This window comes from Patagioenas fasciata, chromosome 17 (assembly GCF_037038585.1).
Source record: "Patagioenas fasciata isolate bPatFas1 chromosome 17, bPatFas1.hap1, whole genome shotgun sequence".
NCBI lineage: Eukaryota > Metazoa > Chordata > Aves > Columbiformes > Columbidae > Patagioenas > Patagioenas fasciata.
In genome coordinates this window covers 1,297,049-1,313,005 of record NC_092536.1, presented here as the reverse complement: position 1 = coordinate 1,313,005, position 15,957 = coordinate 1,297,049, and the positions used below count along the sequence as shown (strand labels likewise).

Here is a 15,957-nt window from a genome sequence, read left to right as displayed (position 1 = left end):
CAGGATGAGCAGTCACGAAGCTCCGCTCTGTGCAAGTGTGTATGGAGTGGTTCTCCTTACTCCTCTGTCCCAGCATCCAGAGTAACGTCTGTGCTGCTGTTTTTCCCTGTAAGGTCTGGCACGGTCCGGAGGTCTAGCAGTACAAGTCCTCTTGGTTTTCCTAAAACCGGTGCTTCACCTCCTTATCCTGGAGAACATGGATCTGTGCCCAGCTCCAGAAAGCTCTCCTTCGGCGGGGCCAAGCCATTCATGCCGTCACCACAAGGTAAGATGGCAGCTGGTGTGCCTTTCCTGTAAAGAGGGAGGTAATGACCAGCTGTAGCTGCCAGGTAATAGGGAACTCAGACGCTTGTGTTCTCCCATGGCTCTTCTCAATATATTATTTGACAAGTGTTTTGACCTCAGTAAGGAGAGGAAAACACCTATTAGTCCCAGGAGAGGCAAGCTTTGGTTTCGTGTCTGCTTCAGACATTTTGCTGCCCTCCGAAGAGGATTTCTGTAAGTGCAAAATATCTCCTTACTGGCTCGGGCTGGGATGTGCAAAAACGTGAGCCCGTTGTTGTCAGAGCAGAATTCTGAGCGGCCTTGGAAGGGCTTGAACTTCTCTGTTCTCACTGAAAAGCAGCTGTCTGAATATCTGGGAGCCTGATCCAGGTGCTAACAAGCAATTCAAGTCGAAAAGGGGTAAGAAAAACCCCAGTGTGCAGCTGATGCAATCTGCTGTTTTCTGTAAAAGAACAGATTCCGATGTAACTAGCTATTCTGTATCCCTCGTGTCTCCGATCCTGTGTTTATTAGTCTCTGCTGGTCGGGAATGCAGAATATTAATATTCTATTCCTCTAAATTAATATCACTGCAAAGTCAGACTAAAATTGGCTAAACTAATATGAGACAGCTTTGTTTCTTCCTTTTACAGGAGTTGTTGATCCTTTTACTTCACAGCTAGGGCTGAGAAGATGGGAGAGATAAGCAGCGTCTTTCTGTAAAACAGATGATGGATGGTGTTGTTATTGCCAATGGAAACTTAGTAGTGAATAAACTTGTTTTATTGTGTTCTCTCCAAGTTGGAACAATCCCAGAGCAGCCCAGCCAGACTGTTATCCCCTCTTCTGTGGGAGCAGAAGTGAGGAGCCGGATTCCTGTCGCCGGTGCGTTGGTCCTTACCTCATTATTCCTGTGGCAAAGGCCAGACCCGTAGTCTCAGGGCATTCAAGGTTGGGTATGGTCCTTCAGCAGCTCCTCTTGGTGCTCGGCCAGCAGGATTTCTGTGTGCTGGTCACATCCCATGGCCAGCCTCTCCCAGTGCTGACAGACCCTGTGTCGCGGAAACTCTCTAATTTGAGACTTGGGAGTTAATGGATGAAAGAAAAACATCTCAGAACCCCCAACTCCACCATTGCTGCTGAACTCTGACAGTCAGGGTCCCTTTCTCCGCAAGGGCTGCAGTGAGGAAAGAAGCTGCGCTCCCGTGTCCCTGCTGTGCCTGCTCGCCCTCCTGCAGTCACAGCTCCACCAGGCCTGGCAGACTGTGGCGCTGATCACAGTTCCACCCTTAGCCACTACATGTTTTAGCAGTGGATCCAGGGATCAGGCTGGCTTTTTGTGGCAGAACCAGAACATGATGTGTTTGTCTCCGTTTGGGCCCTGCAGGTTCCTCGGCACCCGAGCACTCTCCTCGAGGGATGGGCTCCCGGCTCCACAGTGCTCCCAACCTGTTGGATCTGCACTCCTGCCGGCAGAAGATCACCAAGCAGCACTCTGACCCGCTGGTTGCTCACTTGGGTCAGGGCCCAGGCAGCCAGCCTCTGCAGATCCACGGCCTGCAGCACTGCCGCCAGCTCCGCTCCTCGCCCAAGCTGTCCGAGTTCATGCAGAGGAGCCCTCTGCCCACGATCATGGGCTCCCCTACCAAGGTGGGTCGAGGAGTCTGCTTTTGGGCTTCTCACGGCTCGATCTTCTGGGCTGTTTGAGGATGAATCGCTGCGTGATCAGATAACTCTGACCTGGATTTGTCCCTGCTCGTTCGCTTTTCTTCAAGGGCTGTTTAGTGATCTGTGTGAAATGGGGCAGTGTCCTTAGCGGACAGATCTCCCTCGGCAGCAGTGCTCGGTGTCTGGGCAGGGCGCAGGGCTTTAAGAGGCGGTGGGGAGGAGCAGAAGCGCGTTGGTGACCCGCGGTGCCGGGGCTGGTTTGCACACAGCGGCTCGGCCGGTGACGCACGTGCGCGTCCCGAAGGAATCCCCAGCGGGGCCGGCAGACGGTGAAGCAGGTGACAGCCCTGGTGCCTGCGACGCTGGCGCTGTGACAGCGCTTTCTCTGCTTCTCTTAGGCTGCTGCAAACTTCCAGTGGAGTTTGTCCTTCCAGTTTAGTCGTTCTGGGGTTGGGCGCAAGTAACTGTGTAGGGTGGGATTTCTCCCTCTTTATTTCAGGCAGATTGTTAATCATACGATTTAATTTTAATAAACAAATGGGAGGGTGAGGGGAACGTTCCTCCTTCACTTTAACGACAGATCTCTGTTTTTTGTGTTCTTCATAGGCTGTGTCCCCCTTTGAGTTTCCCAAGACCCCAAGTTCCCAGAACCTGCTCACCCTCCTGGCCCATCAGGGGGTCATGGTGACTCCGACACGGAACAGGACCTTGCCAGATCTGAAGGAGATGGGTCATTTCCACTGCCAGCAAACTGGCTTGGGATTGAGGCCTGTGGAAGAGGTCAAGGGCAGGTGAGCTTCACGCAGTGGTGCTTTGTTTCTAAAACGGGACAAATGGGGCGAATTTCAAACCCCAGTTAACATTTAAGTTGCAACATAGCATCTGCAAGCGTTCTGCCGTTATCTGCTAGCACCCTTGGGTTACAAGCAGAGATGATGCAGATTTTTAAAGTCCTCCTCTACAGGGCCAGGCCATGGCCTAGTTTTTATAAAATAAAAGATGGTTTGCAGCTTCCCATGGTGTTTAGTGTCAAGGGTTTCATCAAGTGGGGATGGAGGATTTGGTTATTAGGCCAGACTCCCTGCAATTATGCAGATGCCTGTTTTCTTTGTAGAGCCTGTGCCTGTCGTGGCTGAGAGGGCGTTGTGGGTGTTCTGTCTGTGAAACATGGGCACCGACCTGCAGAGCAGAGATCAGCGGGATCGCAGATACCAAGTCGCTGAGGTGTTAGCGTTAAGTTTTTCTAACGTGCCTCTTTGCAGGTTGCAGATTTCTGCAGTGACATGGAGGAGTCCTCTGTTATTAACTTCTGTGTCGTCTGCCAAAGAAAAATTGTGTTAGAATAATGCTGGAGTCAGTGCTTGCATTACTGCACTTAGTCATGGTAGTTGTTTGCTTTCTACAAGTAGCAGGAGGTGCTTCAGACGCTCTGTTGAAAGAGGAAGAGGGGTTATTTCAGCTCCAGCCTGTTTGCTGCGTAGTGCTAAGTGGTTGTGGACCAGGAATGGCACGAACTGGAGTAGAATTTAGTGAAACCTTGCACCTGCTAACTTTCTGCATCGTGTCGTTTGGCCTCTTTTTAGATCTCTGAGCACGGGCCGGCTCACTGACCTGCTGCTGAAGGCAGCGTTCGGGGCACAGATCTCGGAAGCTGGCAGCAACGACAGCCTCAACAACGAGAAGCCGATGGAGATCGCAGGTGGGTGGGGAGGCCGGGCAGATGTGGCAGGATGTCCTGGGCTGGGTGCACGGTTTGCCTGAATGCCTCCTGCTCCTCTGGTGTCTTTTGGCGAAGGAGGTGACTGCCGTGTGCAAGGAGTGCGATGGTGCCTGCTTTCTTTGTGGAGCGCTCGAGGTCTGTGGGCTGCGCGTGCTGTGTAACTGCTGCATAGCGGTGTGATTTTCGTAGGCAGGGCTTCCTCTTTCGACCCCTTCTGAATGTGATAACTTGTGGAAGTGGAAACGTTCTGCCAGGCGGTTGGAATGCGAATGGCTCTGCGAGGGTGGGCGTCCCTGGGCTCGCAGGTTGGGAAGCACGGAGGGGAGAACAGCTGCAGCAATGCCGGACGCTGCCCAGGCGCGTCCTGCGGCCCGTGCCAGCCCGGCCTGGTCTCGGCGGTGCCTCCCAAGGGACACTGGCCCGTGCTGGTCACCACTGCCTCCCGGAGAGTCTGCAGAACACCAGCTGCTGGGTGAGGCACACCGTGCTCGAGTAACCTTCCTGTAATGCCAGTCTGCACCTTTCAACTGTCTCCCCAGCTCCCTCAGGTGCTTACGGAGGGACCCTGCACTCTGGTGCCCGGGCTGGGGGCTCTGCCAGCCCATCCCCAGTGATTTTTACTGTCGGATCCCCTCCCAGTGGAACAACCCCCCCACAGACCACGAGGACCAGGATGTTTTCAGGTAAAGGGCTGATACCTGCCTGTTCCAGTGGGAGTGCCCGGGGGCAGAGCGATGTGTTGGATTCCTGGTGGTGGCTCAGAGCACAGCCCACAGCTCAGCTGCTCCAAGTGCCTTTGAGATCCTCACGCTGGCTCCTGCCAACCCCCGTTATTGCTGAAAACTGTCACACTGGCACAAGGACTCGTGCCATATACTGGTTTTCCAGTACTGGAAGAGTGAGGCAAACTTCTTTTACTACATTTCTCTCTGCTTCAGGAATAACGCTGCAGCTGTTCATAAACCCACTGTTGCTTATAGGTCAACAAACGTAAAGATTGCGTTGTGTTCTGATGGTTTTCCCTGTGGGTTTTGGATGAGCTATAAAACGTGAGTGTGACCATCCGTGCCCAAGAATTTCAGTGCACAAGTAGCATTAGGAAAGAGCCAGGATGGCTCTGTATGCAAAATTATTAGCGGTGTCACTTGTGCTCTGAGCTGCTGGAGTGGGAAACGGGGAAATGCGCTCCTGCTTGGCAGACCCGTCTCTTAAGCCGCCAGTGCTCTGGTCTCGTCAGCCAGCAGCTGAGGCTGTGGTCATTGGCCCTTTTGGGATCGTGTGTCTGGGAGCTGGAGTCTGTGTTCAGTTTAAAAAAATATTTGGACGCTTTCATTTGCATTTTTGGCTTGTTTGGGTTCTTGCCTTGGCTGTTCCTCATCTGAATGTGGTCCACTCCGTTGTTGTTCATTACTGCAGGGAGGGGCTGGATGTAACCATGAATAAGCTGCTTGACTGGGATGGGGGGACACATGGGCTGGGTTCCTGGGCATGGCTTGGGTTTCCATCATAAATAAAACTGCTCACATCCTTGATCGTCTGGAAAGTTGGGACCATAATCCTTTCTTTGTCTTTTCTATTTAGAGGGTAAAGCTGTGTAGGGCCAGGACTTGTATGAAGTGTCTGACAGGCCTGTAGCACAACGGGGTTGCTGTCCTGGCTGCAGCCCGTGGCTGAAATGTTATCAATAGAGAATGCAGACTTCCTGCGTTGCTTCTGTGGGGATAATAGCGGTTTGGAAGCAGATCCCAGCACTGGTTTTCAGTGGGTCGATATCTGGATCCTAAAGGGTCTGCCGAACAGTCCAGATCTCAGGTGGGACACCTGGAAGAGAAGGCAGTTGAATAGTGAACCTGCGTCACGGATGCGGGGTTGGGCGAGCGCAGTCAAAGCAAAGCTGCTCCGTAGGCTCTGTTTATTGGGTCTGTGCAGTAGCTCCTTATGTTCTAGTTAATGCACACAGTTAATGGTGAAAAGGGGAGCTTTGCAAGCTAAAACTGCACCCCAAGTGCCTGGACAAGCCATGAGTGAGATCACTTGACAGATACAAAGGCAGAGCCATTTCATGAGTCATCATAACAACTTCTGCAAACAGCCTCTTGGAATTACGGGGTATCCAGAATGTGGTATTGTCGGTCCTTTCCTCTCTCTGAAAGATCTGGGATGGATACCCTGAGACAGAAACTGCTTTTGAAGGGCTCATTTTATAAGCAATGTGCTCTTAGGGTGGGTTCAGTGGTTAAGAAAGGGAAAAGATGATGGCGAGGGGCTTGTCTGATGGGCACTGTACGTCAGGGTCCCCTGGATCATGAGATTACAGTCTCGACTCAGCTGAAATCACTCCTGCCCAGCCCCCTGCTTGTAAAGAGGGGAAGCAGAAGCGCAGGGCACAAAATGGAAAGCCCTCCTGGTTTGCATTGAAGTGGTTGATGTTTTAAAACCCTGATAAAAGCCTCTCTTATCAGAGGTGTTCATTCAGTGATAGCGTGAAAGCCGGGGAAGGGGCGTTCAGCCCGTGCTGATCCGTGGTGGGGACGGTGGCTCTGGTGGTGTGTGATGAAAGTCAGCCCAAGATATTGGGGCAGGATTCAGAAAGGGTTGGGACGAAGAAAAAAGAAAAAGAAAAAAAAATGCTTCTGAATTCTCTGTAAATGACAAACACTCTGGAAGGTGCGTTAAATCTGCTCGAGCTTGTAGGCTGGTCTACCTGAGCCACCAAGGAGCTCATGTTGGGGAGCGCTTATTCTGCACATGACTCCTTGCATCTTCCTCCCAAGTACATGTCACTGCTCCTGTCAGATCCAGGATCCTACGGGATTGTCCCCTCTGCTGGGCGAGGAACACCTAGCCTAATATTAACATCTTCAGTAATTCCTTTGCCTGTTTTTCTTCTCAGTGGGGTCTTCCAGCTCTCTCAGTTCTGGAGGCTCAATCACCGGCAGGCACTTGGCAGTGGGCACTGGTGGGGATGCGGTGGAAGGTCCCTCGAGTCTCCGGTACGCGTTTGCTGATCCCATCACCGCCAACCTGGAAGGTGCTGTGACGTTTGAGGCACCAGAGCTGCCCGAGGAGACGCTCATGGAGGTGGGTACATCCCAGGGGCTTGTCAGGGGGATAAAAGCGAACCAAATCCAGAGGTGAGATGGCTCCTGGTTTGCAGCCGAGGAGGGGGTTGCTTCCAAAGGCGGTGGAAACTGGCTTGGAGAAATCCAGGCCAGCGCGGCACCCAGAAAGCCCAGGGCATGTTTAGCACAGTGACTTTTGAGCCAGTTACCAACCTGTTTAGTCCATGAGACAGCCCACGACCGGGGTTAAAATTCAGCATTTCCAAAGCTGCGCTGGCGGGTTGGAAATATCAGTTACCTGATGCATTCTGTATGAACAGCTTCTGAAGAAAAACTGGCTGCTTTTGGGCCTCTTCTAAAAGGCTCGACATTAGTAATAGCTGCCTTGAGAGCAGGAGAAGCTGGTGTACCAAACTGCCTGCACCGGGGGGGCGGGCAGGGGTACGGCCCCCGCTGAAAGGTCTGAAAAAGAGTAAACGTGACAGCTCTGTGCCTGACGGGGACGGGGACTCCGCGGTCTGCACCGCGAGAGCTGGGCCAGGGAGTGGAGCTGGAGGGCTGCCGGGCTCGCTCCTCGCGCGCTGCAGCGCGTTGGAAATGTGGGCCAGGCTGCCCGCTGGCAGCGGAGGCGGAGGCAGGTTGGTCGCGGAGGCAGGTTGGTCACGGTTCCAGCTCCGTGACACCTCCCTGGGGCTGGGGAAGGTTCTTTGTGTCTGAATTCTGCTGGTGTTGCTAAAAACCTCGAGATACCCACAGAGATACGCGTACGTTTTTCTAAGGATGTGGGTTTGCTCTTCTACTTCAGAGTGTATTTAGCTCGATTTTTTTGTCAATTATGCATTGAATTGCATTTGTTTGCTTAATTACCTGCAGAGCCAGAGTGCTGGGTCTTTCAGCACTGATGTGATCGCAGTAGTTTAACTGAGTTTAACTGAGCATCCTCGCCTCTGTGAGGTCCCAGAAGCGTGGGGCACTGCCAGCAGCACCACGTCGGACACTGCTCTGAAGTGTCCTAGGAACTATCAGCTTGATCTTGTTAATACCACCCACTTCAGCTTCTCGCATCTGTAATGAATCTTTTGGGTTTGGTCACCATTTCTACTGAGCACAATAATCCATTCGCATGTCACAAAACCTTCAGAGCATATTCCAAGAGCCCTTTGTGCTCTGCGGAGTTGGCCATTGAAAATCCATACCCGCTTCAGTGTCGTAGCAAGCATGGCTGCGGTGCGGACCAGAGCTGGGCCTGTGCTGCAGGTGGTCTCTCCCGGTTCCTCACTGACTTGTGAACGAGCGGGACTGCTCCTTGGGAAGGGGACGTGGAATTTCGGAGCAAGTCTCAGCAGCTTCTCCAGGGAGCCGCCTGGGAATTCCTGGCCTGGTGCTGTCACTGCTGGTGTTACTGGGGTGGAGGGACTGGTGCGGTGTGCGAGCTGGGTGCTGAGTTGGGCTGTCCCTGCCCAGAGCAGAGGTGTTAGGGGATTTGGGGGCCCGGTGTTGTGTCTGTAAGCTGGGGCGAGTTGCTGGCGCAGCTGCAGGCCAGCAGCCATCCCCGGCACGCCAGCTTTCTCTCTCTAAATCCCTCGGTGTCCCTTTGACAGCAAGAGCACACGGACATCCTGCGCAGCCTCCGCTTCACGCTGGCCTTTGTCCACTACGTGATGGAAATCGCTGCCCTGAAAGGCAGCTCCAGCGAGATGAGCAGCTCGGTGGCGTCCGAGTACCAGCTCCAGGAGAGCGTGGTGGCCGACCAGATCAGCCTGCTCAGCCGGGAGTGGAGGTGAGCGCCGCGCCGCAGCTCCCCAGCTGCTGCCGCCCATTCCCGCCCGCGCATCGGGGTGCGCTGAGTCCTTCGGGACGCTTCTCGCTGTGCCGTCCATCTCTTTGCATTGCCATCTTCTTTCTTTGCAGCTATGCAGAGCAGCTCGTGCTGTATCTGAAAGTAGCGGAGCTCCTGTCCTCGGGGCTGCAGATGGCCATAGAGCAGATCAAAGCTGGCAAGCTGTGCCTCTCCTCCACCGTCAAGCAAGGTAAGAGCCCGCCGGGCACACAGGGCTCCCCAGAGTGGAAGTATTGGAAGTACTGCAGAGGGTGTGGAGGGGGGCGAATGAGTGTGAACCCCATCACTGTGCCCACCGGCTTATTTCTTATTGTCCCCTGGCATTAAGAGGAATGTTCCTCTCTTCACGTTGACTTTAGGTCTCAACGCTCCTGTTCATGCCCCTGTGAGAACCTTCAGCACTAATTAGTGAGAGGGGAACGTATCTTATCTTAATCCTTGTGCAGCTCTGTCTCAGGTGCTTATTTGTACTTGACGTAAGCCCAGCTTAATTACACAGTGCATGTCCTAGGAAGTGCTTACTCGGCAGATGGAGACCTGGCTTGGCAGTGAGGACTTTTCAAGTGAAACAAAAACACAGGAAGTAAAATACTGGTAGTGCTGGAGTTGCTTCTTTGTTAGTGTTACAGCCTCACACCTGCATCTGGCTGGTGATGTGAGCTGCCTGTGGGGGGTGATTAGAAAAAATAGTTTTAAAACTACCCTTGTAGTGCTACTGAGGGAGCTTTTTGAAGCACTTGAAGTACAGTAAGCACACATAGATTGTAGCAGGCAGTATGCAGCTAGCTGCGTGGGTTTAGCTACACTCCTCCTGTGTGTTCAGGCTAACGGGAGAGTTGTCATAACCCGCATCAATTACTCTTTTCAGGGCAGATTGTAACTCCTAGGTCTGTAGTGTGATACGCCATTCGGTGTGGAGGAACAGGGCAAGGCCGTCCTATTTCTCTCCCCACAAAATGCTGCTCCCTGGAGGCTTTTCAGGGCATAGCAAGGGCACGAGGATTTCAGAGGTACTTGTGTCCCATGTATTTGGACAAGCAGGGGTGCAGGACAGGACGCTGCCCACAGCCGTCCTCTTGCTGCTGATAAGCTGGGCACAGCTCAGAGCTGGGATTGATTTCATGGAGGAGGATATTGCTGTGTTTGTGTGTTGTTTTCTTTTTGGTTTTTAAGTAGACTCCCTTCTCCTGGAGTTTTTCTTTTCACCCTCCCGATGTCACCCATGAGATCTGGGTTCCCACTCCCTCTCAGATTTGTTCTAAGCAAGGAAGATGTGGTGCTCTGGCCCTGACAGGGTTGGTTTTTGTCCCTCGGTGCTTTTCTCCGATGAGGAGTCACAGCCTTTCTCCCCAAAGCCGCTCTCTTCTCTGGCTTTCTGCTCATATCTCTGCCCAGAAGACCAGGTTTAGTTGTAAGGCCTGGCGGTATTGTGAGGTTGTGCCTCTGCATCATAGCCAAGAGAGGCTGGTTCATGGAATGGGTTAATTTGCTTCTCCCAGCAGCAAATTGTGCAGCGTGGGTATTTTCAAATGTGCAGGTAGCAGTTACCACAGTAGTGTTTGGTACTTGGTGCGGATAGTGCCCTGCAGCTGGGGACACTCAAGCCTGTGGCATCGCTTGCTGGTTTGGATTATTTAATTCCTTGGAATCCTATTTGATTCCTGATTCTCTGTCCTGTGACCTCCCGTCCGAGCTGCTGTGGTTCAGGGCAGGCGCTGGCCTTTCGCGGCCGTCCGTGTCCTTTCTTTCCGGGACAGCAGAGTCCCGAGAGAGAGAGATTCCATTGCTGAGTCAGTGCTGCTCGTCCCCACCCACACGCAAGTCACGTACTTCAGGTCACGTCATCACCGGCGAGCGACAGCGGCTTTGTCTGTCACTGCTGCTGCTGGTGCGGGAGGCACCTCGCACGGTGCAAGTGCCCTCTGCCTCCTGGCAGCCAGGGAAAGGAAAACAGCCCTGCCCTCGGGTGAACCAGGCCTGCGGGTGAGCATCACCTGCAACCTTAGACCTGGTGGAGGTGGCGGAGAGGACAAAGACCCTGTTGGTGCAGCAAGCACTTTCCTGCCCATCTTTCAGCTTTAACATAAACCCTTTGTCTTGAAGTTGCTCACTTGGGGTCCTGTGCGTGGAGACTGGGAGGCACAGAGAGAGCTGGAAGCAGCACCTGAGGTGTTTCTGTCCTTTACTCTAGTTGTGAAGAAGCTGAATGAGCTTTATAAATCCAGCGTGTCGTCCTGCCACTGCCTCAACATGAGGCTCCAGAGGTTCTTCTTGGACAAACAGAAACTCATGGATCGGATCAACAGCATCACCGCGGAGAAGCTCATCTTCAGCTACGCTGTGCAAATGGTAATAACCACGGAGCAGGGACAGCGCAGAGCCGGCGCTGGGCATTAACGCTTCCTCCCGGTGGCCTCAGCAGGTGTTTCACTCCATGCGGGCTCTGAAGGCTGCGGGAGGAAGGTGCTGGTGCAGCTATGGGGCGGCGCTGGGAAAGCTGAGGCTGGTCCGGCAGTAACCTCTTGGCACGGGGTTATTTTCCACAGGTCCAGTCTGCAGCGCTGGACGAGATGTTCCACCACAGAGAGGACTGCGCACAGAGGTACCACAAGGCTCTGCTGCTGATGGAGGGGCTCCTGAACATCATCACCGAACAGGGGGACATAGAAAACATCAATAAATGTGAGTGTTCAGGGACTTCTTTTTCTCCCACTAGAACATGTGTTTTCGTAGCTGCATGGATCAGAAGTTTCAGTACCCAGCGTCCTTTTTTTCCTTTGCCTGCATCTTGGTGGACATGGCAGAGAGGAATGGATTCCACCAGACGCTGAGCTGTTGAGGGAGCCCGGGGCTCGGGCACTGGCTGTGCTGGGCCAGGTCTCTGAGGCGTGAGCTGTGACAAATGGCACTGGAGACCCGGAGTCATCTTGCCTGCTGCCAGTGGCTGCTCCGATAACCAGAAGTGAATCAGTTGTTCCCAGTGGCTGGTGGTTCTTCATAACATCTTGATACCTCTGTCAGAGCTGCTGCCTCCTGGCTTTCATTGTTGTTCCTCCAGTTATTCAACCCTTGGACCTGTCCCTTCCCAGCACGGTGTTTGCAGGCCCTCACCTGCTCTAAATTGGTGTGCGGTCACGATTCTCAAAGGGCTGCTTAGATTTGCTGAAGTTCTGCCTTTTTTTTAATTCCATTTTCAATCTCTAGCATGTTTTGGCAGCCTTTATATTGCCAGGAGAATGAGAAGTTGATTTCTTGTGTTGTGTTTTCTGTCTCCCAGGTAAGCTGTGCATCGAGCGCAGGCTGTCAGCTCTGCTCTCGGGGTTCTGCGCCTGAGCCCCGCGTTGTTCTTCACGCCCCTCGCCCCAGCCGATCCCCTTGTTTCCCGCTGCTGTGCTGGGAAGCGGTTCTGGCAGTGGGAGGCCTGGAGGAGGCACCGCTCCGTGTTTTGCATTCTGACATTTTGGGAAGTTGTTCCCCAGACTTGGATTCCTTCGCGGGGATGTGTGACTGCAGCAAGCACAGATGCTTCCCCGGGTGGAGACGTAGCCGACGTGGAAAGGGTGAAGGATAAAGTCTGCTTCTTCCCAGCACTTTGAAGGATAAGATTGCTGCCTATCCCTCTTGCTTACGAACAGGGTATTCCAGTGCTGTGTCCATTGCAGGCGATGGATGTGCTGAAACTGCTGGCTTCAGTTCATGTCGGAGGGTGTCGCGCAGAAATCAAGGCCAGTTTGTGTACTTTTCCCTACCCAGCTGAGAGCCGGGCGTCTTCAAGCTTCCTGGCAGCCGCAGGCTCCCTCCTCTCCCTCCTCACACGCCTTGGAGTCCTCGCACCGAGGAGGGAACCTGCTCCCTTTTCCCCGAGCGTTGCTGCAGCAGCCCCGGCGAGCGGAGGACGCGCTGCTGTGGGACGGGACATCTCCCGCGGGACCGGTGGGCGAACGCGTGGGGAGAGACCGTGCGCGGGGACGGGAGCGCGGCGGAAAGCCTCACGCTCCTGTCTTTGCAAGAAGCCAAAACGAATCCGTTCCCCCCGCGGTCCCGAGCTCGGCGGGACCCACGGAGCCCCGCGCGGTGCAGCACGGGCTGTCCGCGCACACCGGCCCCAGGGAGCGCGGGGCTGTCCCGCCGGCAGCTCCGGGCTCTGAACCCCTTTCCTGGACCCCCCGAACCCTGAACACTAGCTTTGTGAATCAAAGGAGCACTTTACACACTATGGGAACTCGGAGAAGTTGACTTTGCATCACACAACAACCCAGGAACATCACGACTGTTAGGAATGCTGTTCCTTTTATTCCTTTCCTTGCTTCCTGGTTGTTTCATTGCACTACGTGTGTGCGTATATTAATATGTATTCCTAAGGGCGAATATGTGTTGATATGGTTTGTGTGTAACTGTATGTATTTAACTGTACTGTACCTGTGTGTGTGAGGCACGAGGCACCGCAGAGCCCGTGCTGTCCTCCCCACACCGGGCAAAGCTGACCTGCAGTCTGGCAGTACCACGACTTTAGTTTTCTATTTAAATGTTCTTTTAAGGACAGTTGATATAAAGCTCCGTGCTTTTTAAGAGCTCAAGAACAGGTGTTAAGATCCTACACACGATTGGAAATGCGTTTTATTTTTTTTTTAAGAAGTTTTATTTGCTGCTTCGTTTTGGTTTTTTATAAAGAAATCTTGTAGTGTTCAGTTGTATGTTCAGCATTTCTTTCAAGGAGACTCTGTGGCCAAGTGAGACTGTGGGTGCGAGTGGCTGGAGCTGTGGTTGAGGCCTCGGGTGCTGCGTGCGAGCAGAGCTGGCTCCGTTCCGTCCGTCTGCGTGCGCGGGTGTGTGTCCTATTTATCAGAGTCGTCGCAGTATTTCGTTAGCGCTGGGCAGAAAAGGATCTTCGAAAGCAACTCGGAACCTCAGGCTTTGTTTTTGGGATCTAAAAATATTTTGCGTGTGGTGGTTAAGTCCTCGTTGCTTGTTATCTCTCGATATTGGCACATTCAGTGGTTTCAGGAGCAAGTTCATTGACCTTGGAGCTGGCACCAGCTTTGGCAACGTGGCTGTTTCTGGTCCCAGAGCAGAAATGCCAGTAAAGAAATCTAAAGCTACTTCCCATTGCCCCAGCCAGGGGAGTTCAGGTGTAGCTTCACAAATGCTGGGGTAAGGGGCTGCGGTCCGTGGTGAGTGCGGCTCCGGCGGCTCCGGTGGCTCCTGCGCCGCCTTGTGCTGCTGCGGGAGAAAAGAAATTAAAACATTTTAAAAAAGACAAAACCAACCAATCGCCCCCCGGTCTGTGGGCAGAGGTGCCGAGGAGGCTCAGAGTGCTTCCCAAAGGGTGAGCGGCTCTGCACAGGAGAGGCAACAGGAACGTGCTAAGCCAGGACTAACTCTGCAGCACGGCCGCTGCTGCGCGCTAAGCCAGGACTAACTCTGGCTCTGCGGCATGGCCACTGCTGCGTGCTAAGCCAGGACTAACTCCGGCTCTGCGGCATGGCCACTGCTGCGTGCTAAGCCAGGACTAACTCTGGCTCTGCGGCATGGCCACTGCTGCGTGCTAAGCCAGGACTAACTCTGGCTCTGCTGCTCACCCCAAACCTGTGGGTCCCTCCTGCCCCACGGCCGAGGGCTCCAGCGCGGGGTCCCCGGTGTGCGGGGGGGACGGCTCGGCGCCCACCTCCCCGCTGGGCTGTGTTACTTGAATGTACCAAAACTGTTCATATTCAATGTATACAAGTATATATTGCTCCAAAAAATTTTGGTTTACAGACCTGCAACCAATGTATGTTTGTGTATATACGTACAAGAATATGTGTGTGTACGTGTAGATACACACGCGAACACAAACGTATACGTGTGTTTTCTCTCAATACTTGAAACTTAGCCACTGTGCTTGAATTATAAAAATAAAATAAAACTAAAAAAAAAAGAAGAAAAAAATAAAAAACCCACACATACAAAAAAAAAAGGGGGGGGGGAAGCAATCAGCCAGGTGACTCATTTTGCCATCACTTTGGTGACTTTCATTTTTTATCTAATTGCATGTAGCGTGAATCCAACTTTTTTTTTTGTGAAAAATATTTATTGCTTTGTAGACAATAAGGTATGCAAAAAAAACAAAAAAAAAGAGAAAAAAAGACCCCAAAAACCAACCGCAAGCAGTGCTGAGGTTGCCAGTGCAGTGCAGTGCGGTGCAGTGCAGGCCGCCTGCTGGCGCCATGGCCCCGTTCCCGTTGCAGCGTTTGTGTCTGGCGTCTGTAATAGATTTCAAGAAACCTCAGTCTAATAAACACGTATCCAGGTTTGTGAGAGCGTATGATGATGTTCTTTATGAGGTAATGCTTGATACTTTGTCAACATTTTTTATTTGTGTTTTGTGTGACTTTTTTTTGGCTTTAAACTGTACATCACCAATTTAAGAAAATAAAGTTTATTTGAAATTGTTAGCGGCCCGTTTTCTGTACTTTATAATTCCAGTCAGTGAGATATCTGAGTAAGGTGTTTAACATGTTTGGTTCCACCAGCCCTTTCTCTTGCCCACGGAGCGATGCAGAAGGTCTGAGTGTGGCACATGGTCCAGTGGGGGTGCTGAGCGCTGGTCCAGCACGGATGCTGAGCTGGTCCAGAGGAGATGCCAAGAGCTGGTCCAGTGGGGATGCTGAGCTGGTCCAGCGGGGGTGCTGAGAGATGGTTCAGTGGGGATGCTGAACTGGTCCAGCAGGGATCCTGAGCACTGGTCCAGCGAGGGTGCTGAGTGATGGTCCAGCGGGGATGCTGAGCTGGTCTAGCGGGGATCCTGAGCGTTGGTCCAGCGGGGGTGCTGAGGGATGGTCCAGCGGGGATGCTGAGGGATGGTCCAGCGGGGATGCTGAGAGATGGTCCAGTGGGGATGCTGAGCTGGTCCAGCGGGGACGCTGAGCGCTGGTCCAGCGGGGATGCTGAGAGATGGTCCAGTGGGGATGCTGAGCTGGTCCAGCGGGGATGCTGAGCGCTGGTCCAGCGGGGATGCTGAGCTGGTCCAGCGGGGACGCTGAGCCGGTCCTCCCTGCGGTGCAGGACACGGAGCTGCAGTCCCTGCTCTGCCTGAATCCGGATATTCCGGGAGGAGAAGCTGAGCTCAGCGTTTGGGACCTGAGAAAGGTCCTGAACTAATCAGTCCGGCCCAGAAGTGGGTGGGTGGGTGTTGAACCGAGGCCGCACGGAGCGCGCACTGCGGTCCTGGTTCCCCGCGCCTCCAGAGCTGTGTCGCGCAGGCCGTGAGCCCGCTCGGGTGTTTCGGCTGTGCCGGCCGGGGATTTGTCTCATTTTATTCCCATGAATGTAGCGGTGACGATGGGCGCCGCTCCCCGGATGAGGAACGGCACCTAGCGCGGGGACACGAACCTCCCCGGGACGTTTCTGTCCTAAAAACAGCA

At 53.4% G+C, this 15,957-nt stretch overlaps 1 protein-coding gene across 4 annotated transcripts in view; it reads left to right on the top strand.

Annotated features, from left to right (window-relative positions):
* ULK1 (unc-51 like autophagy activating kinase 1) overlaps positions 1–14,988 on the top strand; it is a 67,830-nt gene extending 52,842 nt beyond the window's left edge. For 3 of the 4 annotated variants that reach the window (XM_065851512.2, XM_065851511.2, XM_065851513.2), the window contains exons 18-29: positions 114–265; positions 1,066–1,149; positions 1,652–1,914; positions 2,539–2,723; positions 3,516–3,631; positions 4,192–4,335; positions 6,546–6,733; positions 8,316–8,494; positions 8,626–8,744; positions 10,746–10,903; positions 11,101–11,236; positions 11,832–14,988. In XM_065851512.2, the coding sequence (XP_065707584.1) occupies positions 114–265; positions 1,066–1,149; positions 1,652–1,914; positions 2,539–2,723; positions 3,516–3,631; positions 4,192–4,335; positions 6,546–6,733; positions 8,316–8,494; positions 8,626–8,744; positions 10,746–10,903; positions 11,101–11,236; positions 11,832–11,887 (1,780 nt within the window). In that variant the 3' untranslated portion in view covers positions 11,888–14,988. The remainder of the gene's footprint in view (positions 1–113; positions 266–1,065; positions 1,150–1,651; positions 1,915–2,538; positions 2,724–3,515; positions 3,632–4,191; positions 4,336–6,545; positions 6,734–8,315; positions 8,495–8,625; positions 8,745–10,745; positions 10,904–11,100; positions 11,237–11,831) is intronic. The other variant, XM_065851514.2, reaches the window with a different exon arrangement.
* The last annotated feature ends 969 nt before the right edge of the window (positions 14,989–15,957 follow it).